Raw genomic sequence first — 23,114 nt, forward strand, 5'->3', positions numbered from 1 at the left:
AGACATGGAACTAGATACTTGGTGGTAGAGAGCCAGGGGCTGCAGACAGGCAACAGAGGACTGCAAGCAGGGCAGCAGTGCATAACAGAAGGCAGTTGGGTGAAGGCAGAGTAGCGTGGCTGTAAGGAAGGAAGCACAGGGCACTGGAACAGGAGCATGTTCTGGAAGTAACAGGACACAGAATAAATCCAGGGATCAAAGCACAACGGTCTGGGAGCGAACTCAGTGCAAGAGCCCTGTGTTGCTGCAGGCAGCAGCTTAAGTACTGGCCTGCCCTGTGCTGAATCAGGCTCATTAGCAGCACCTAGTGCACCACACCTGAAAGTAATCTGCGTCCTCTCTCTCAGGTCCTGGGAAAGTGAAAGCAGCGTGTAGCTCTAAGGCCTATGGGGATTGTAGTTCGAATACTGTTGCATAGGAAGAGCCAGGCAATGAGAACTACCACACGGTGCATTAAGGGATATGTAGTTTCTGAAATTAAATAAGGAAGTTCCAAAGTCTTGCAGACGGAAAGTAAATACAACAATACAAATAGGTATTGTCCTGGGAGGATTGTAGTGATGAATAAGTCCCAAATAGTCCACAATTGGAGTCGGTTGGTGCTCCAGTGGCACAGTCGTGACAGTATGGGGAAGGAAAATGTTCAGCTCTTAAAATCTGGGTCTCCGTTGTATGAATGCCTCCTGTGCCCTGGCCAAGTTAACTTTTGGGCTCTGGCCCATCATTTCGAAATAAGCAGAGCTCATAGCTGAGAGCAAATGTGGGATGGATTTGAGGTTCTCATTAGGGATGGCAAGGAAGCCTCCCACAAGATCCTTCAATCAGGTCTGGATACAGCAGACTGTGTGGTAAGAACCATGGACACCAGCACGTTCTTGCAGAGATTTTCTTGGCTCAGGAAGTCAGATTCTGCAACAGATGTTCAAGAAAAACGTCTGGCCATGCCTTCTGACATCATAAACCTGTTCAGCACCAAGGATGAGTCCTTGCAGAAATGTCAGGCCTCAATAGTGACAATAAAATCACTGGGGCTAGTCAACCAGCAGCCGAGGTCAGCAAGCCCTGCAGGAAGGGGCACTTACTTTTGCCCTTCTCAACCTTGCCCAGGGTGGAAGAAGTCAGGCCCCCTCGGGCAGAGGAGGACGGCATGTCCCTACAGGGGGAGACACTGAAGTACACCCAGAGGTGGTACCTACCCTGTTCCCTCTACCACTCCTGGTATGAAACCCCTTTGAAGAGGACTTCCACCACCATACCCTTGTGGGAGGCAAGATAACCCAGTTTGGCAAAGAATAGATGCAAACAAATACTGGGATAGGGGTGGGGATCACTTGCCTTTACAAAAAAGATTATATCAAAGTGTATACAATTCATAAACTACTTTATAGGGTGCAAGTCCCTCAAAAAATTGCACTGCAAAAGACACGTAACAGGAAGGCCTGGGCACACTGCCCATAATGAGTCCTGTACAATACCTTGTGGAAATACTGCCATAAACTAGTAATATTACACAAAATGATTCTATTCACAAGATAGTAGAGAAAGTATGCGTAATTCCAATATTACAGTCTATCTGGTGATAAACAATCTATCCTGATTTATTGAAATATGCATGTAGGTGCCAATGGCCAATGCATTTCATATCCCAAGGGCCCTTCTTCGGGGTATAATCTGAATATTCAACATACAAAAGTAAATCATAATAAAGAGAAAAGGAAAGAAAAAGACAGAAAAAATCTGTTATTTCATTGTACATGCATGGTCTAAAATGCATTAAAAATTACAAATATTTTAGGTTAAAAATCATATAGAAAAATCAACACTTAACCTGGTGGTAACAGTGAGGAGTACATCAAAATAGACTACCAATAAAAAAACACCTGGGGAAAGCAAAGTAAAGACACGTGCGTTACCATTACATCTCTAACAGAATGTAATATTACAATACTAAAGAGGGAGCAAAGAGATACCTCAAGGGTCTCAGAATATCGTATCATACATTATCTGTGTAAAACCACAACGTTGAAAACAAACAGGTACTACTGATGACAACCAACTGTATCCATACTGTGAGAAATCAGTAGGTGCCACACCCGCTAGTCCCTGGGAATCTGTCATCCAGGTGGCTAGGACACGGGCATCGCTTTTGGATCCAGTTCCTGGGGGTGTACCAGTGCGGGAGGATCACCTGGGTGACAGGTCCTCGGGTAGTGGAAGTGGGACACCGGACGGTGAGAAGCAGTATCCCCTTCCCTGTCACACCTTTACCTCAGGATACTTAGGAATTCAACCCCCCCTCCTTTCCCAGCACAAACACGTTCTCGTGGGCAGCTCACTGTGAGGGAAAACAGACGAACGCCCGAGCTGTATACCTGATATGTCCCACCCAATACAATGGACAGGCAGGGTCAGGCAATTATGGATCATTACACACATCTGACTTCCATCACACTTCCCCCACGCGGATAAAAGGCGGAGCACGAAAGCACACTCTGAGCAAGGCAATGGGCACAAGGAAGCAGCAGTTCCAAGATGGCAGTTTAATACAAGGCGAAAGATGGCAAGACCGAAGAGGATTGTAAGGAGGGAAGTGCCCATGACCTTTTCAATGAAAGACCATTGCTTCAAGTATAAGAAGCGTAAGACCAGGAATTGAGGCTGAAGAATCCTGCATTGTCTATCGCATGTATCGTCAGCTCTCGCGCATCCATAGGCAAGGCGGGGAGACTTGTTTGCGGCCGTGATACTGTCCTTGGCTCCCACAACAAAGCAGCAGCAGTGAAGTCAGCACAGCCGGTGAGTTGGGGGATACTGATACCAGACCGGTCTGTGTTGAAGCCAAGTTTGCAAGCGGCAACATTGTTTAGTGAAAACTACAGAGAATAGTGTATGAAGCGTATTTGGCAATTGATGCGAGCACAATTAAACCAGCAGATGAGTGATTGAACTTTGAAGCCAAGATAAAATAACGTAGACAGAGTGGTCAGGCACCACATGGGTTCTCATAAGAAAATCTCTGTTAGGTATCCAGCTGAAAAGTGGCAAATGTGACAAAGAATTGTAAAATTGAAGTGGTCCTGCAACGTGTCAAGCAAAGCCCTGTGCACATTCGAAAGTCTTCGATAGTTGATGAAATCGTGTAGGAAGTTGGTCCGAACCTGGCGGAGAGAGACCAGCTAAACGCTTTTGATTAAAGCAATTTTGTGTAAAGTTATGGACATTGTGTTAAAAGGAATCTGAGCCAGCCTGAGGGGGATCCGAGATCTGAGCCCGACCGAGGGGGATCCGAGATCTGAGTCTTACTGAGGGGGAATCCGGGGTGAACCTTGAGTCACCCAAACAAGAATATTTTATGAGAAATCCAGTTCATGAATAAAGTACGAACATTGTGTTGAAGGGATCTGAGCCTGGCTGAGGGGGAATCCAAGGAGAATAGTGAATCGCCTAAGCAATTGAATACTTGTGAAGATATGGAAAAGGAAAAGAACGTTATGGTTTTTTCTCATCAGGTGCGCTGAGTGAAGAGACTTTGAAAGGCAGAGACTTGGGCACAAAAGGCCTGGATGCTAATGATTGAACTGTATCCTCATGCTAGAGAAGCCAGAGGTTGTGCTAAGCTCGAATGTACCTCCTTATCCCATGCTAAAAACACGGGGAAGTGAGGCCAATGGCCTGAACATCCTGCCATAGCATTATGTAAAAACTTCTTTCTTTTTCGTAACATTGTTTCCCACACTATTTGTATTTAGAGGTAGGTATTGGCAATAGGTTTATTGGTATTGGCCCCTTTTACTTTGACAGGACACTACGAGGAATGTGTTATTATTATTTGATGGTCGTAGCCTGCTTCCATCCGTAGATTTAGGATTAGATAGGCGTTTTTCAAACCCTTTTTGAAGTTCAACAAACACCCTTGAATTGTGGTCACTTGTGTCTGTTTTACATGCCTTCCTTACAATACTAGCACTAAAACATGTAGTAAATGGTATTTCTAAGTTGTAGTTGCTCCAAATCGAGTCACACCAATACAGTATGCAGTACAATGTCATAACTGTATTATCATACTTTGTATCACATGCATTAGAGCACCATTTGCATTCAGTCCTGTCTGTTCCCCCGCGCTGTTAGCCCAGAATCTATTATGAACATAGTATGCGCTTTAGATAAGCGCCATCCTGTTGTGGCGTCACGACATTCGCAGCCTCCAAAAAATAAATAACAAAAGAAGGAGGTTCATAAACATCATGGAAGTTCATTGGGAAATACTCCTTTACACTGTTGGTGACTTGTAACTTTTTTCCCAAAATAAATAACGGTCTTGCTTTCTACCCAATATTTTCACAGAAAATGTGCTGTATAACTCACCATTTTAACAACCCGCCCCACCCACCTGAACCCCATTAGGTTAGTTCAAGCCACCTCGTTGTGTTCGGTTGCTTTGGCAAATTTGCGGGAAATCTATACGCCCCTCCAATGAAAAAATTCACCAGCTGCCCCTGCCAACAACTAACAGTACTGTGTAGTTCATCGAGAGATTATGTTCTGAAACGTTTGATTTGCTCGTGGTTCCCTATCACGCATTATCTATCAAGAGATCCTGATCACTGCATGTTTTACTTTCTTTAGAAAGCTGATGCACAAACTGAATTTTTGTGTCTAAAATATGTGCCACACACAGCCTTTCTACTGAACAATGCCATGTATCAATATAGTTTCAATTTTGATAACAGTTTGGTGTTGTTGGGTGAAACACATATACAAAAGGAAAACACTCTTATGGTTTTACGCTCTGAATGAAATGTATCTAAATGCCTGGCAGTAGGTGATCTAAAAGCATGACATTTTATTTTTTAAGTTTTGATTTAATGTAAAAAACTATTTGGAAATGGTACAATTGAAGTATGTTTTTGATTCGATCTTAATATAAATATGTATTCATATTTGAAAAAAATCTGTGTCAGCGTTTCTTTAACTAGTATTTTGTTACAAGAACTGTTTCAGCCTACTTTGCAATTTTGTACAAGATATTTAGGCTATTACATTACCCAATCCTGCTTGTTAATCCCTAGCTTTCTTGCCATTCTGAGGTTTACAGGCTATTTGATACACAAGAGGAGATGGTCCTACCAGTGGTTAATTCAAAATCTACTTTGCAATTCTTTATACAAATTCAATTTGTTACATATAAGCATCTTGTTCAAGGAACTTGAGATTAGGTAAAACGATATTTGTCTTGATTCAATCAAGCATTTAAATTAATTTGAGCATGAGTCTCAATTATCATTGTCCATAGCTTCCACACAATATTGTAACATGATTCAACAATGGCTTGCATACCAACAGTATTACAAATGTGCAAGGGCAAAAAGGTAGTGCGAATAACATAGTACATACATCATTTCTAAAAAGTCCCAAAGTTAATTTTGCGAGTAGTCCAGGGTCTATACAGTGTAGCTGTGTTTTGGCGTGAATAAATTAACCGCCTTCGTCAGGACAGGACTCCCTGGTGGACAGATGGAGAATACAAATATATTAAGTATATTAGACAGTATGTAGTGTGCAGAAATAGCACCTAATACAAACAGATGCATTCTTAATTCGGCCACTATTCTAAACCTCACCAAATCTTTCTCATATCCAAAGAAACGGTCTACAGTAGGTAACATCCTCTGCATGGGATCTTCATACAATTGTTTCTTACTAGGCTATTTTCTGCAAAATACAACCCAGGTACAAAACAAAGCATGTCAGGCCAAGGAGTCTGTCTATGTATCCTAAATGGCACAATCTAGGAAACATTTGCCTGTGTGCCCTGTTCCACATGTCTCAAAATGGCGAGAAAACTGGGGGTAGGTAGCAACAGTTTCTTTCATTTTCTTCTGAATTATTCATTTTTGCTAGTGTAAAAACATACCACTGCTGTTAAATTTGTGAATATTATTTTGTATTTTCAGAATTGCGGAAGTATGTGATGATTTAAGATTGAGTCAATCTGCCAGCTATCACGAGAAAGCAGTAGGAGTGTTTATTGCAGAAACGGAGCAAGTAATGTATGTTTCATTAGGTTAACATATACTGTTTTCATATTAAATGCAAACTGATTGACTTGAGTAGTATACATGCTTGCAAAGTAACATTTCTGTGCCTCTTTGGCGTCTTTAAATGCACTTGTTAAACACATACTTATTTGATCTTCTTCTTACATAAATTCCAAGACTTTTTTTTACCGAAAGATATGTGGTTCAGATTTTGCCAGAGCTGTTTTATGGGGTTGTTTGTCCTGGAAGTCCATTCAAAATGTATTTTGTGCATGAAGTTGTGACATGAATTTCATGTGTCGGATCTGTGACAGAAGGACTTCTGTGCAATGGGTAGCTGCCAATCAAACTGAAGCAAAGAGACCAATACTTTTAAGCCTTCGGTGTGGGCCGCATACCCTTGATACCCACTTCAGGTTCAGCAGTTTTTTGAAACTTTATCAAAACATTGTCATCTAGGTATGGTTATGTTAAGATCCTATATTTCGAAGGGATTGTGTCCTCCGACGTATTCCTTATCTTAGATAGAAATCCTTCAGCTTTGCTGGCCTCGGAAAATTTTTTCGCCAGAGGGCGCTGCGCGTCGATGATCGCCGAGTCGATGACCCTCGACGGCCTCCGTGCCGACGTCGACGTCATCCTGCCTATAAAGGCCGCGCGCAGCGTCCGTTGCTCAGTTCCGTTTTTCCGCGCTTCGTTGTGCCTCGGAACACCGTTGCTCAGTTCTCGTCAGATAACGTATATAATATTTAACCTCGATATCGATGGCATCCTCCTCCGACCCGACGACCCCTCGGTCCGGTTTCAAAAAGTGCCGAGACTGCGGGAAGAAAATGTCGTTGACGGACCCTCACAGGGTCTGTTTGTGGTGTCTGGGAATCACGCACCAGAGTTCGGAGTGTGAGGAATGCCTTTCCATGACGGCGAAAGCCTTGAAGGAGCGTAGGGGGAAGCTCGAGAGAGGTAGGTCAACTTTAACTTCCTCGAAAGCTTCTTCGGTAGAGTCGAGACGTTCGTCTCCTCACCATAAAAAACACTCTCGATCTAGATCACGAAGTGGCTCCCACCACTCGTCGACATCGAGACACTCGAAGAAGAGACGTAGGAGATCCCCTTCGTCATCTTCGTCGAGTTCTCCTGAGAGAGTTCATTGCCCCACAAAACGCAGCTCGCAAGCTGAGTGGGAGGAATTCAGGAAAAAGATGCTAAGCGTCTTCGAGAAAGCGGCCTCGTCCCCCTCGAAGACAGCTGAGGGTGATACCCCGGGTAAAAAACCCAAAAAATCTAAACGCCGCGAGTCGCAGTACCCGGCGGAAAAGTCAACCCGAAAGCGCCTCGAGCCATCGGGAGATAAAGCATCATCGACGCCATCGTCGAAAACTCCTTCGAAACAGAGGTCGGCGCCATCGACGCCGTTGTCGAAGGATTCATCGGCGCATCAGTCGATCGAGTCGACGCCGACGTCGACGCCGATATCGACGCCGGTGAAGGAAAGAACCACGGCTACTCCACAGCCAACGGTTAGACAAAAGACCTCCGACTCGACGCCGAGAACGTCGACGTCGTTCTCGAGCAGGACTCCGATCCTTTCGAGTTCCTCGAGGCCTAGTACACATTTCTCGACGCTTTTCACGGCGCCTTCGAGTACTTTCACGTCGGTGTCGACGACATCGACGCTTTCAAGGCCTGTGATGATGGCTCCTTCTGCATTGGAAATGGGGTTTATACCATTCCAAAAACCAAAGTATCCCCCTTTAACCTCGATTTTTGAGGAAAGGGAGGATTCAGACCAAGATATTGATTTACAGAGGACCACATCACCAGAGCCAGAGACTTTCGCCTCTGAGGAAAGAAGATTAAAAAATCTTCAGGATGCACTTCAGGAAGCTAGTGGCTTGGACACTTCTCCTGAAGCAGAATTTATCAAACCAGACCCAGGAGAACATGCGGAGACTCCATATAGAGCTCTGATGTCTAGAATCATAGAATTTATGGGTTGGTCTGCACCTTCTCCTGCCTTTCAGCAGGATGACCTCACTGACATACTGGACAAGGGCCCACAGGAGGATCCTGTGGTTCCATTTCACTCTGCTCTACAGAGAAGGATTTTGACAAACTGGGAAACGCCGGAAATTATCCCGGCAGTAAATAAAAAACTGTCAACAAAATACAGGGTGGCTAGTTCTGACCCTGAATATTTGTCAAAACACCCTACTCCTGAGAGCTTAGTTGTACAGGCTGCAACCTCATCAGGCAGCACATCTGCATACCCCACTGCTCCGCAGGATAGGGATGACAAAAAGTATGATGCCATGGCTAAGAAGGTTTTTTCTGCCTGTAGCATGGCGTTAAAGTCTATTAACGCGACCTGTACGCTCGCTAGGTTCAGCCACACCCTTTGGGAGTGCGCTTCATCAGCGGCTGACTGCCTCCAAGAAGGAGAGGAAAGGGACGCATTTTTAAACATCATCAGGGATGGTAAAGATGCGATGTGCGAGACCCTACAAACTGGCCTAGATTCTGCTGACAGTATCAGCAGGGCCATGGCGGCAAGTACCACAATCCGCAGGCATGCGTGGTTGAGGAAGTCTGGTTTTGCCTCTGACGTGCAGACCAGGCTTTTGAATATGCCCTTTGACGGTTCTACCCTCTTTGGAAAGAAGGCGGATGACAGTTTGGAGAAACTGCAAACGTCCAAGGCAGCAGCCAAGTCATTGGGAGCTGCTATCCGTCAGAATACCTTTCGTCCTTCGGGATCATCGTGGAGAGGACGGTCCTTTCGTTACTATTCCTCATATGGAAAGGGCAGAGGACGACCGGCTCAAAGAGGCCAAGGAAGATTTACCCGTGGTGGACGGGGTAGGGGAAAGAAAGCCGCACCCGCAGGAGCAGGAGCCACTTTACCTTCGGCAACTGCATCAGCCGCTTCAAAACCACTCTGAGGTCTCCCCTCACAGAACACCAGTAGGGGGCAGGTTAACTCACCATCTGACGGAATGGCAGGCTATTACGTCAGATGCTTGGGCTCTGGAGACAGTGGCCCAAGGTTACTGCCTGCCCTTCCTACATATCCCTCAGAGTCATCCACCGGGGAACAACCCTTTGAAGCTTCCAGATCCGCTCCTCTTGCAGGAGGTTTTAGACCTGCTAGAGAAAGGTGCCATAGAACTGGTACCTGTAGCGGAAAGGAACAAGGGTTGGTACTCCCCCTACTTCATAATACCGAAGAAGGACGGAGGACTGAGACCCATCTTAGACTTACGGGAATTGAACAAATTCCTCCGAAAGGACAAGTTCAAGATGGTGACTCTCTCTCAGATCCTTCAGGCCCTCCAGCTTCAGGACTGGTTGGTATCTCTAGACCTCCAGGACGCTTATTTCCATGTGCCGATCCATCCCAGGCACAGGAGATACCTGAGGTTCGCAATTGGCAGCTCTCATTATCAATTTCGAGTTCTGCCATTTGGGCTAACCTCCGCCCCGAGGGTCTTTACCAAGCTAATGTCGGTTGTGGCTGCAAGTCTAAGGAGGGAAGGGATTCATGTCTACCCTTACCTAGACGATTGGTTGATCAGAGCTGTATCTTCGGAACAGGCTCAGAGACAACTAGATTATGTTTGCCACTTCCTTCACAAGCTGGGCTTCTCCCTCAATTTAAAGAAGTCACAGATGATACCATCACAGAGACTCCAATTCATTGGAGCAGTCCTGGACACTTCCCTGGGAAGAGCCTTGCCACCAGAGGTGAGGGCTCGAGATATTCTGCAGATGGTCATCAGATTTCAGAATGCCCAATATCTCCCAGCCTACGACTTTCTGAGGTTGCTAGGCCTCATGGCATCCTGCATATTCCTCGTGCCGGAGGCTCGCCTGAGAATGAGATCCCTCCAGTGGGCACTGAGAACTCAGTGGTCACAGTTCTCAGGAAGGATGACAGATCTCCTTCGGATCCCGGTCAAAGTAGCCCGAGACCTTCAGTGGTGGGCCTGTCGGGAGAACATCCTGAAAGGAGAAATGTTTTGGCAACCATGGCCGGAGATAACAGTAGTCACGGATGCCTCACTCACGGGGTGGGGAGCTCACGCCAACGACTTGACCATCAGCGGTCGTTGGTCTCCATCGGAGTCCAGACTACATATCAACCTGTTGGAACTGAGAGCCATCAGACTAGCGCTGAAGGCTTTTCTGCCGTCTGTACGGGGAAGAAACGTCCTAATAATGACGGACAATACAGTGGCCATGCACTACCTCAACAAAAGAGGAGGCGTAGGCTCACTACCACTGTGCAGAGAGGCGATGCAGCTCTGGTTTTGGGCAATTCAGGAAGGAATCTCTCTATCGGCAATTCACCTAGCCGGAGAGAAGAACTTGACAGCGGACGCTCTGAGCAGGCAGAGCACAGTCTCTCACGAGTGGGAGATAGCTCAGGAAGTCCTTCAAGAGATCTTCGCCCTTTGGGGAACCCCTCAAGTGGATCTGTTCGCCACCAGTATCAACAGGAAGTGCGACAGATTTTGCTCAAGGGAATTTCCCCCGAGAGGAGCTCTAGGAGATGCGTTCGTAGTGGACTGGGAGTTCCCACTTCTGTACGCGTTCCCTCCGGTCCCTGTCATTCCTCAAATGATCAGGAGGTTGAGAAGGTTTCGGAAGACCATGATCCTAATTGCCCCGGATTGGGCCAGGAGAACGTGGTACCCGGACCTTCTAGACATGTCCATCTGCCCTCCAATTCGACTGCCATACAGAGAGGATCTTCTCTCGCAGAAGGAAGGTCAGGTTCTCCATCCAGCCATCAAGACCCTCAACCTTCACGCTTGGTGTCTGAAAGGTTGAGGTACAAGGATTGGGACCTTCCGGATGATGTTATGGAGGTGTTGCTTTCGGCCAGAAGGCCGGCAACTAAAACTCTATACCGCTGCCGTTGGAACAAATTTTGCAGCTGGTGCAGAGAAAAGAATATTGAACCCTTTTCTTGTGGTACACCTATGGTGTTGTCATTCTTACTTTACCTGGCTAATTCAGGCCTACAGGTTGGCACAATTAAGGGCTATCTCGCAGCGCTATCAATCTTTAAGCGCACTGCAGAGGAGCCTTCATACTTCAAAATTCCATTGGTAATACAATACCTAAAAGGATTAACTAATGTTTATCCCCCGAAACCTTTTCAAGTTCCCTTATGGGATTTAAACCTAATTTTAAACTTCCTAAAGGGTGCCCCTTTTGAACCACTACACTCTTGTTCATTGAAGCTTCTCACCCTCAAAACTGTTTTGCTAATAGCATTGACATCTGCTAGAAGGGTTAGCGAGTTGCAAGCCTTATCGTGTAAACCTCCACATACAATCTTTTACAAGGACAAAGTTGTTCTTCAGGTGAAGCCTAACTTCCTCCCGAAGGTAGTCTCGGAGTTTCACATCACTCAGAAGATTATATTACCTTCTTTCTACCCTCCTCCTCATCCGGGGAAGGAGGAAGAGAGACTGCACAGGCTGGACCCTAAGCGAGCCTTGAGCTTTTATATCAGCAGATTGGCTAAGATCAGACAAGCAGACCAACTCTTTGTAGGTTATGCAGGACATAAGTTGGGCCTTCCAATAACAAAACAAACCATCTCCAGATGGATTATTTTAGCCATTCTGGAGTGCTACAAATTGGCAGGAAAGGAGCCTCCTCAAAATCTAAGGGCTCATTCTACCAGGGGTATCGCAACATCCTCAGCCCTTCAAAGAGGGGTGCCAATTCGAGATATATGTGCGGCTGCCACATGGTCGTCCGCACATACATTTACCAAATTCTATAGCCTGGATTCCTCCTCTAGTCAAGAAACTAGATTCGGCAAGGCTGTGTTACACTCTGTCCATTCTGGAAGGGTAACATAACTTTTATTACTCCCGCCTCCAGTCACAATACCACTGCTATGGGAGTCTATCTAAGATAAGGAATACGTCGGAGGACACAATCCCTTCGAAGAACTAGTTACTCTTACCTTGTAACGTTCTTTCGATGGGATGTTCCTCCGACGTATTCCTTATCGACCCTCCCATCCATCCCCGCAGTATGACTTCCTGTGGGTTTGCAGCCTATGCTCCTTCAAGGTGATTAGTCTAATCCAAAAACATTACTGGGGACTACAAAACGGAACTGAGCAACGGACGCTGCGCGCGGCCTTTATAGGCAGGATGACGTCGACGTCGGCACGGAGGCCGTCGAGGGTCATCGACTCGGCGATCATCGACGCGCAGCGCCCTCTGGCGAAAAAATTTTCCGAGGCCAGCAAAGCTGAAGGATTTCTATCTAAGATAAGGAATACGTCGGAGGAACATCCCATCGAAAGAACGTTACAAGGTAAGAGTAACTAGTTCTTCTCAAGTATCAATTGGATTACAATTATCCAATTTTTTCAAAGTGCAGCTTCACCAATTAGGCTAATGCTGTGTCAGACGCAAACAATAATGCCAATCAAAAACATTCACTTCAGTATTTAAAGTCACAAATATTTTGAATGGATTCAATAATCCCACAGATTCCGCACTTTAGATAGATTTTAAATGGCAGCGTCAGCCACCAGGTTATGCAGTGCGCCTTTAAGCCAACTGCTGCCAGCACTAGTGACTCCCCAGCTCCAAATGTGACCCATCTGTCATTTATGGAACACCCTGTTCCGTGCGACCTTTGTTCCTTCTTTCCGCGTGCGCATCACGCTGAGAATCCTTTTCCTGCTACACCATGCCCAATCACTAATGGCATCACAATTCAAACCTTACAAGGACTGTGGTTCCAAGCTGTTGGGGATGGACCCCAATCTAGTCTGACTTTGTTTATTGGGGCGGAACACAACACAGAGGACTGTAGTTCATGCCACTCCAGAAACCGAAAGTCCATCTATGAAACGGCTTCAGAGCTTCATTCAGGTCTTCAAAGGAGTCTGGTGTGCCCCTTCAAGATCTCCATGTAGTATTCATGCTAAGATTTCTAGGGACTCTGGAGTGGGATAGATCCATTGATCCTGCTCGACAAAGAGAATTCCAACCATGACCCTGCGGATAAAGAGCACAAGAGGAATGAAAAGCAACACCCCTGTCAATCCTCCTCTTCATCAAGCAAGTAGACTTGTTAATGTCGAGGGATGACAGGGACTCTTTTGACTCCCAAGCCAGAGGAAAGTTCACTTCACTACAAGTTCTTCAACCCCTGAACAGTTGGAAATTTTTAAAAACGACATGCTGAAGATTTTCACAGCCTAGTAGCAGGCGGTTGCGACCTCAGTTCTGATTGAAACATCAGAGCCCACAGTGAGCCCACAGTTCTTTCAACAGCAGGCAAAGGCAAAGACAGTGCTCACATGCAGTCAAGCTCCAACCCATCTCTAACAAAAAAGTCTCAAAGGAGGGAGTATTTTGGCTGCAAAAGCCCCTGAGTCCTACACTTGAAATGATTATTAGTTATAACGGCTGCTCTCCGCTAGTAGAATGTTTATAAGGCAACCAATACACAGGTATCACTACAAAAAACGAACCATATCAAAACAACTTTGTGTATAGGCGCGTTATAAATGGCATATCATATCATACTTAAATGGTAGGAGTGCACTTATATAAACATCAATACATTCTCATCCAAAAAGTGAATGATAAAAACATCGGTAAAGTCAGATAGTAATAATTTGCTTGGGCTATTAGGTGTCGCTGACCCCTATATGCCGAAACTATTGCACTAGAGTACCGTGAGCAGCCAGGTATGAGACTCGGACAAAAGGGATTCACCGTTTTGGTCAAAGACTTTTATTAAAATAAAAGGGGGCGGGAAAATGGCTCTGAGATGTTTCCCTACCTAAAACCAAAACTAAGAGTCTGTAAATATCAGAATGTCCAAAGCAAAACCGGTCCCTTGTTCAAAGTACTGTTCTGGCCCTCACAATCTGACAAAATAAACTGTAAGTTGAAAAAGGTAATGTATTTGGCCTTAAGTGGTTTAAAAATGTTCAAAGGAAAAATGCGTAACTCCAACACAAAAGGTCCAGCAATTACTCTTCCCTCTTTGGTATGTTCAAATAAATCAGTTCCTTGAATTTCTCTTAATCCAAAATGCAAGTGTTCCACAAAAACAACTCAGATCATTATCCTTATCTTGTCAGGATACCTGGTGTACTCTCCTGCCATGTTTTCACTTCTTGTTCCTTGGTTTCACTCAGCCTTTGGCTAGTCCTGGTATATCCTTCTCAGGACGCCTTTTGCTCATATACTTCTTACATACTGTTCAATTTGTCTTTGCCTGCTGTATTTCCCTGCCAGAACTTTCCCATGTAAACACTTGTTAGGCAGAATTATATGCAGTACCCTTTGGGAACACCACACACAATTAAGACTACAAGTGACAGTACAAATTCACCTTTGGTACAAGCCTGTACTACAAAGTAAAGTGGTAGCGGTGGCTGAACAGCCAGACTTATCTCAAGAGCAAGTGAGCAGTATCAATAGTTACACAAAGGACAGCAATTACAATGATTCAAACAAACACCGACTCAAGGTTTCTGAGTAAAAGAATATACATTTATTTACACATCAGTTGTATAACATCTCACTAAAGTAAAGCAGTCAAAAAATCACTCTCTTAATACACCACACCACTCCCAATAGATTCTGGACAAGTTAAGCTAAAAAATGAAGTGTGAGCAAAATGGCACTCCAACAATTTAAACAGGGACGGAAAGACAAAGTTGGATACAAATTGAGCAGCACCAACATGTAAGTAAGCGGTGCAATCTAGAAAGAGGAACTACAGTGATGGAATCAAATCAAAAAGGCTTAGGGCCAAAGTCAATAGGACAAAAGTCTTTTGCTCAAGATCACACAGTTCAGGGTAGTTCACGGTTAAGTCTTTGCCAAGAGTTACGGACGAAGTTGGTCAGCAGAAAAGTTAGTTTACAGAGTAGAGAAGGACAAGCCTTCGGATTGGTGAAAGTTTTCACACACCTTCACCGCAGCTGGACAAAATGAAAAAGCGGATTTGCACAGTACCTTTAGCTGTCAATCACACAGCAGGGTGGCTGTCCTGGTGGGACAGTCACCTAGCCAATCAAACAGGAGTCCAACTTGGGTTACCAAGGGAACCCATGGCAGGGGTCCTAAAACTCCTCCCTCACATCCTGCCTACCCAGACTTTCAGGCGCCTAAGGAAGCTTCTGCGGAGAAGCCCGCAAAAAGACGGTGAACAAAGGAACCAAACCTGGTTTGGCGCGCGGAATAAAACACGAGAAAGACATTTTCAAAAAGAAATGGCAAATAAACCCAGCCGGAACCATATAAAAACATATATGGTCCAGCGGGTTTAAGTTTGAGGCTACCAAGATAGCCTAAAACAATACCTAGGTTGTTTAAGATAACTGCAGTAGGAAAAATAGGGTCGTTACCACTGCCACCAGCCAAGTCGTGATGAAAAGGGAGCGAAACAATCCTCCAAGAGAAACGGACAAAAGGAATACATATTAACCCTTTCTAGTACTCTATATAAGATAGTTTGCACTGGGTCGGTGGATTTTAAAGAGACTAATAAAGTCAATGGCAACTTTACATGTTCTGGGAGACATTAGTCAGTCCCAGAAAATGAAGTCTGAGCTGGGAAGTCTAAAAGACAACCATGTGTCACTGCACTAAAGGAGCTGTGTAACACACAGTAAAAAGATGATGCCTATGGAGTAGATTAGGCTCCACAGTCTATGAACACAAGAATGTTAAAACACACACAGCAAAACACATGTAAGAGTGGGAAAAAAGGCTCACACTCTTACCAGGTGAAAAAATAAATCGTAGAAATCCAGCAAAGCTGCTGAGGGACTCAGTAGGTAAGGGAAATTAGCCATTCTGGAGAATTCTCCCTATCAACACTGTTGCACGTGCCTGGTATACTCTCCTGTCAGAGCATCATTAAATACACTTTCAATTGTCTATTATACTATCATGACAGGGCTTTCTTTACACTTTTGTAATTGCCTGGTATACTCTCCTGCCAGGGCTTTTCTTTCCGGTCTGCTCTGCACACACCTTCTAATATAATATTCACTTTACCTGCCTGGTCTGCCAGGGCTTTTCTTCAATGTGCATTGAATAAACTTGCAAAACGCAAAGACTCTTACTTCTTATTTAATTTCCCTTTTTATAAAGTTTTCAATATTTCCTTCTCTTTCAAGTGTTTCATTCACATGTTTTACATGTATTTGACTTTGGTTATGTCTGCCTGTATGCACAGTGTCCCTGCTTCCCTTTAGGGATCTCACCTGCTCTTGTTGGCATTCTTTTCTCTTCCCGCCGAGAGCCGGAGGCAGTTGTTTGGCTTCTCTCTGCGCTTCGCCACCTTCATTCCTCGACCGGCACACTCCCTGCAGTTACTGCAGGACTCTTCTGCATTCCGTTTGGCTTCGGTAAGGATAATGCCGCCACTCCACGCCTGCAAATGCCCAGGAGCCCTGTGCAGGCATCTGGTGTTCTCACAGCGTGTCTGGTGTTGCGGTCTGCTTCCCACTACAGCTTCTGCAGCTCCACAGTCTTTCTGTGTGTTCTGAGAGAACAGCTTTCTCTCTCCAGCAGCACGGTCTGGTCAGATGTGGCTACGATTTAAATCACCCGGTTACAGGACTGTATTCACAACAACTAGAGTGCAGCCTGCACTCTTGGCCTTTCCACTCTCTATTACTCAGCTCATCTTCCTCATCCTTGTACTCTTGCAGTTATGGGAATAGAAGTGCATTCTTGATGTTGAATCTGTGTAAGTGTTTGAAGGCAAGTTAGCTCTTGATAACTTGTAATTAAAGTCTGAGAAGACATTTTCATGAGTTTTGAAGGGTAAGTCAAGTCTTGATGGTTCACAGACAGATTTTGCCAGATGGTTTTCCCTACCCTTTCTAGTTGGATGAAAGGCATTGGTCATGGATGGGGTATCTTCCAAAAAAGGGGGATACCATGTCTCATCCAGTGGTGCTCTCCTACTCTCCAGGAGGCTGTTTCCTCCCATGTGATCCTCCCTAATATAGCCACCCCCAGGGTCAGGATCAGGTAACGTCTGCCGTCCCATGGCCACATGGGGAGAGGTCAACACATGGAAAGGAGTGATGACACCATTGGATTCATCACGGTACAGATAGGGAGTAATGACATATCAGGATGGACACACAGTCTGTAGGGGTTGTTTGATTATGTGCCCACCCATTGACTGCCCATGGTCATGCTAATCCCTATGGCCATTGCCACCCATTCCTGCCTCCCCCACCCAAAACTCCCCCTCAAGGGAACTATTTGAGCTTGCTTTAATTACACCTTCCCATCCACGTTTGCACTCAATTGCCTGCATTTTCAAAGCGGTGTTTTGAGAGTTAGTGATTTAATTGAATTGTAAACACATTGCTGGTGTATTGAAAACATCTTACCTGGCCTGCCTTCAGCCACTCTTATAAGCACTCTGCATGTCCTTCACTGAATTCCTGTCAACAAGCCTCAACTAACCAGGACTGGACACGCGGTTGCATGAAATGGATAATTTTGAAATGATTGCTGACCAGATGTAGGAGGAATGCACAGGGGAAATCTTTGTCGCTCTGTGTCCCTCCTCCGTATTGTCACTGCTTCAAAATGGGTCAGAGCATTAAATGGAGTAAAATAATGACATCTACATGACCATACATAACCATACATGCCAACATTATTCATACCATTCGGGAGGCAAAAGTCCCGGTTTTAACTTTTCATTCTGGGACTTCTAGTTCATAATGGGAAAAGCCAGGACTACAAGCCAGAGAATGCAAAGTTTAAACCAGGACTGCATTAAAGTCTCAGGAATGGAATGGAGCATGTTGACGTGTTAACCACCACCCACATTGAAATTTAGGCAGTGTGCGCTTTGAGTCTAGAGTCTTAAAGCACAAGTAAAGCACTAGAGCAGCCGGATAAGATAGCAGTATTTGACCCTTCCTGCTCTGCTGTGTTTCCAAGTGGAGTTCCCTGTGACAGCAGGTAGTTTTCTGCTGGAGGAGCCACTGTTACCCTGTTGACGATCACTTGTTTTCCTCTCGCCCCTTCTTTCATTATTTTTTTTGTGTTTTTATTTTAGTTTACTAACTAACATTTTACACATTACATCGCTTCCATGCTTCTTTAAAATCCATTCTTCTCGTTATTCCGTTTAACATTTCCAGTCTTTCCATTTTATATGATAACACTTATGTGTTGTTCTTAATACTGTTGCAGTTTTGGTGGTCTGCTTTCGTCATTATTGCTTCGAGAAAATTCATTCCTGCGCAGACCATTCCTTGGTTGTGCTCATGCATAAACAATACCCACCATTCGTCTGCTGTCAACGTTTTGTGGCTTTCCACATATTTACATAGGAACAACGTTCACTCTTCAGTTATGCAGAGCATAAAGTTATTTAAATGCTGTAGCATTTCCAAACTTTCTATGTTGTTGCACAATCTGCATTGTCCATCATTTGTCCCTCATTTCCCAGTCGTACATAGGTATGCCTTAGTTGGATATATATTCAGTCTGAATCTTAATATTTTGTCCCTATGGAATTTGCTTGGGAACTTTTCAAGATATTGGGGAAGTTTGTTCCTCGTCCGATGCAATGTATTAGGGTTTCCTGTTTCCCTCAGATGAGTTTTGGCTTCCAAAGTGTCAATCCAATCTGTTTGTTTTATTTTTTCTTTGAGTATCTCTGGATTTTCGATCAACAGTTTTAGAGAGGAGTCTAAATGGGCCCGGTGTTTTCCACTTTTTTGCTTCCAGTCATTCAATGTCCTGGAACCTCTCGCATCACCTTCATGTTTCAGGGTAATATATCCTTGCACCTTTTTGTTCTTCTGCCAGTTTTCTTAACGAACCCATGTATTTCCACAAAACTATCGAATGTAATGATTGTAGGCCAAACGCTTCCCTGATTAGAACCATTGGCAGGCTTTTAGGCAGCCCAAAAGTTTTTTTCCAAAACTTTCCTTCCAAGACTTCCCATGTTTCGTGTAAATTGAGCACTGCCTCCCCTCCATATGTCAGGATCGGGATTGCCTTGTTCACATAAAAGGTCTGCAATGGCTTTAAGGTGAATTTGCAATAACGAGAGTTCAATATGGCCCCTTGAGAGGCTAGCATTTTCACCTTTTGAACCAACTCCACTTGCCACGCCTTTTCAGCTATTGATGTGTTGAAAGTTATCCCCAAGTATCGTATTGACTGTAAAGACTCCAGTTTGTCTGGCCCAATTCTCCATTTGTAGGAATTAATTCTCTTCTCGTTCTTTCCACTAATGGCCATAATCTTTGTGTTGGCAGTGTTGATAACCAAGTCATTGTCCTGCATATAGACTTGCAGTTTGTTTAGTAGATGCTGGAGACCGATCTGTGTTTTATCCTTTATCACGAGATCATCGGCATATGCAATTACTGGAATCTCAGTATTATTCAGTTTTGGAGGAAAGTGTTTTGTCAGAATTAGGGCTTGAGGTAGATCTGCTATGTAAAGTTTAAATAGCGTTGCGGCCAAGGGACATCCCTGTTTCACTCGTCTGTTAACCTTTATTGCTGCTGTTAAAGTACCCTTGGATTCCAGCCTAATACAAGTTGTGTTCTTTTCGTGTAAGGCTTCAATGGGACCCAAGAAGATCTTCCGGAAATTTCCACATCCGTAGTTTGGTCCACAATTTATGTCGATTTATCCTATCGAAGGCCTGTTTCAGGTCGATGAATGCTATATATCGCTTTCCTTTAGATCGAATTGTATCTAATATTAACAGTGGGGGGATGAATAGGTTTAGGTCAGTTCCAATACCATTTGTGAAGCCTGCTTTACGTGGGTCTCCTATCCCCTCTCTCGCAGGCCATTGCGTTAACCGATCTTGAAGCGTGGCTACGAAGATCTTACCAATCACATCTAATAACGCAATGGGTCTGTAATTAGCAGGGCCATCTCTCACGCCTTCTCTTTAAATTGGAATTATTATACTTGAGGTCCAGGACGTTGGTAATCTTCTACACTTCCGAATATTCTCATAAACCACTGATATAAATCCGGCCCATTCCTCTGGATTGGTCTTCAGTGTTATTTTCGTTAGTCAATCTGGACCCACAGCTGTCGAATTCTTTAGTTTTTTTATTAGGATATGGGTCACATTTGTCTGCACCAACCATTTATACTGAGTATGAACTTGTTTCTCAGTTGGGTCGATGTCATTGCTTCCAAAAACTGTTGCATAATGCTTCAGCCAGTTAGCCTCTGAAACACCACAACTGAGGCGGCTCTGTTGGTTTAGCATGATGTTGTTGATTATTGACCACATTTTGCATGAATTCTTGTTGGACATTGCTCTAATCATTTGTTCTCCCTGTTCCTGGTCACAAGATTTTCTGAAGCTAATCATCCAGTTTTTGCATTTCTGTTCCTGTGCCTTATCAATTACTTTATATTGTCCCCTTTTAAGTTGCAATTTTGTTTCTAAATTAGTCTAAAATCTTTTCTTAGGCATTTCTGTTGTTCTACCACTGTGTTGCTGTAATTATGCCTTGGATGTAGTAGAGGCAATTTCATTCTATTCTTCATGGTCTTATATGATGTTAGAAAAGAGTGGTAGGAGGTGTCAATTTGTTTCTGTTGAATCTGGCCCGTAAATGCGTCAGTTAGTCCTATGATGTTGTTTGGTTTGAGTTTTATTCTGTTACCTTCTGAATATATTTCTAATGATTGATTATGTCGTACCGTAATCAAGGTGCTAGTGACATTCCAAGTTAGTTTTAGCATATTATGATCACTGCTCATCTCTGATATTACATCCATCCTTTTCACTTTTCTGAGGTGATTCCTTGTGATCCAAAGGTAGTCTATTGTAGAAAAGGGGATTCCACTGGACCAGATCTTTTTTCCAGGGACATCCCCTTCTTTTTGTCTATTGAACATGTATACATTCCTTTTCTCCATTAATTTGGACTATATTAGATGATTACTGTCGATTTAAAAAAATATATATATATTCGACTTGTTGAATGGAATTCCATTTGAATCAAGGCATTTCATGTTCAGGTCTCCACATATTAATACTATTGGACTTTGATATTGTTCCTGCACGTTATCAATTAATACTGTTACTTCATCTAACATAAGGCGTGCCTTTATGGTGGCTGGACACCAATATACATCTATTACAACAATATGTGGCATACAGTTACTCTCTTGCCCTGATGGTTGTAAAATTGACCACATTATGTACGGGTTGGAATTCCCCCAGTTCAACACTTTTAGTTTACTTTCCTTTTTTATTAATATAAGAAGCCCAGCGACTGGTCTTCCATTCATTCCTTTTCCAGCTGAATTTGACAGTACTTCATAGCCTTCCCATACCAGTGTTGATATTAACTATGTCTCTTGTAGACAGATTATCTGGGCTTTTCTCAATTCTGGCTGATGTTTATTGAATAGGAGTTTAAACCCTCTAGTGTTCCAGGATGTTAGTGTGCTTGTCACATCTTTGGACCAGCTACTCGGCTAGTCCTTCCTTAGTCTATTCAAGGCCTGTGTTAACCAACCCCATTTGTTTACATCGTTAGTGTTGACTTCAGGTTTGCGATTGTGACTTTTTTCTTTGGGCCTCTGACTCTCACAATCAAATTTCACTCTTATGCCTGCCGATCTTTCAACACCTGTGACTCTCACTATGGGCCATTTGATTGCTCCTTTTGACATTTTAACAGTATAGTGTTGTTCTTTGGCCTCCAGCTCTTGTTGTCCAAACTCATGTTTGAGTCTGTTAGATCGAATCCAAGGCTTAACATTTTGTTGCTTCCCTTTTAGTGAAGATTCCTTAACCAGGTTCGATCTGAGATGCAAGATGACACGGTCGGCTCTTTCCTCCTCTATATACTCAATGATTGCTATATCGTCAGAAGTTATTGTCTGTAATGAAGGAACACTATGTATCAATTTCATAACATTTCTCTGGTTTAAAATGACTTGATGTCTTTCGTCTAATATGTTTTCCAGGTTGACCTTTCGCGTCAATTTCTCTTTTACGCTGTTTTGTTGGTTCAAGGTTTTCTTCTGCTGTCTGTCTTTACTGGTGTTATGCTTTGGTTGTTTTGGATTCCATTAATTGACTGAAGACTTGAAGTTCTCGCTATTATCTCTTTCTTTTTCCTCAAATGCTGCTGTTAGTTTTCTTAGTTTTTCCGATAAAGTTAGGAAGACTGCCTTTTGAATACATCCCTGCAGTGTACAAACTGCATTTTGCAGTCTTCCCCTTGTATCTTTTCGCTGTTTGATTCTGTCGTCTGACATCTATAGGTCAACCATGGTGTTACTTCTTCTTGGTTCCATCCAACTATGCTCCTCAGTCGCATTTATATAAAATGAGATGTCATCAATCAAATCGGGTCCACCAACATCATCATCATCATATTCCATTTCCATCTCGGTTTCTTCAACGGATGTATCAGTGATGGTAAGTGCCTCTGTTGTTTTGCTTGTTTTTATCACAGTTGTTTTGGGTTTTTCATATGCTCCATTTTTTGCTCGAGCGTTTGTGCGCAGTGAAGGCATTGTTAGTTCCTCAAAAAGGCATGTGAGCCATTAGTTTTTGTTCTGAAACCATGTTTCATGTTTTTGGATTTTTTTTCCCATTCGCAGGTTCTGCACAGTTAAGCTGAAGTCCTTGTCTTCATGACTCGCTGTAGTGTTTTTTTTGGTTACTTGGCTCTTTCCTAGTGGAATATTGGTAATACTCCATCTTCCATACTCTCACAATCTCATAGCAACCGATTATCGATTATTGTTTTTTACGGCTGTCTTTTCTGACTGTTACACCTCTTGGTGTTTACTTTGTAAAAGTTTTTGGTCGGTCTCTCTTCTATGACCAAATCTGTCGAACAATTGGCCATAGTTTGCTGTACTAATATAGTTGCAGTCTGAGTTCCTGTTCTGCTAGTGCTTTGCTCATCATTTTTGATCGGGTCTGATCCCGACCATCAAGTTGACAAATTCCCCAACTTGACCTGTTAGTTGTATGGTTCTTTCAAGTTGGGGAATTGGTCGACTTGATGGTAACAAT

At 43.8% G+C, this 23,114-nt stretch overlaps 1 protein-coding gene across 3 annotated transcripts in view; it reads left to right on the forward strand.

The window, feature by feature from the left end:
* CFAP46 (cilia and flagella associated protein 46) overlaps positions 1–23,114 on the forward strand; it is a 2,698,259-nt gene that overhangs the window by 1,386,367 nt on the left and 1,288,778 nt on the right. For all 3 annotated transcript variants that reach the window (XM_069611407.1, XM_069611408.1, XM_069611409.1), the window contains exon 35: positions 5,955–6,050. In XM_069611407.1, the coding sequence (XP_069467508.1) occupies positions 5,955–6,050 (96 nt within the window). The remainder of the gene's footprint in view (positions 1–5,954; positions 6,051–23,114) is intronic.

This window comes from Ambystoma mexicanum, chromosome 8 (genome assembly GCF_040938575.1).
Source record: "Ambystoma mexicanum isolate Mex_15411 chromosome 8, UKY_AmexF1_1, whole genome shotgun sequence".
Classification (NCBI taxonomy): Eukaryota; Metazoa; Chordata; class Amphibia; order Caudata; family Ambystomatidae; genus Ambystoma; species Ambystoma mexicanum.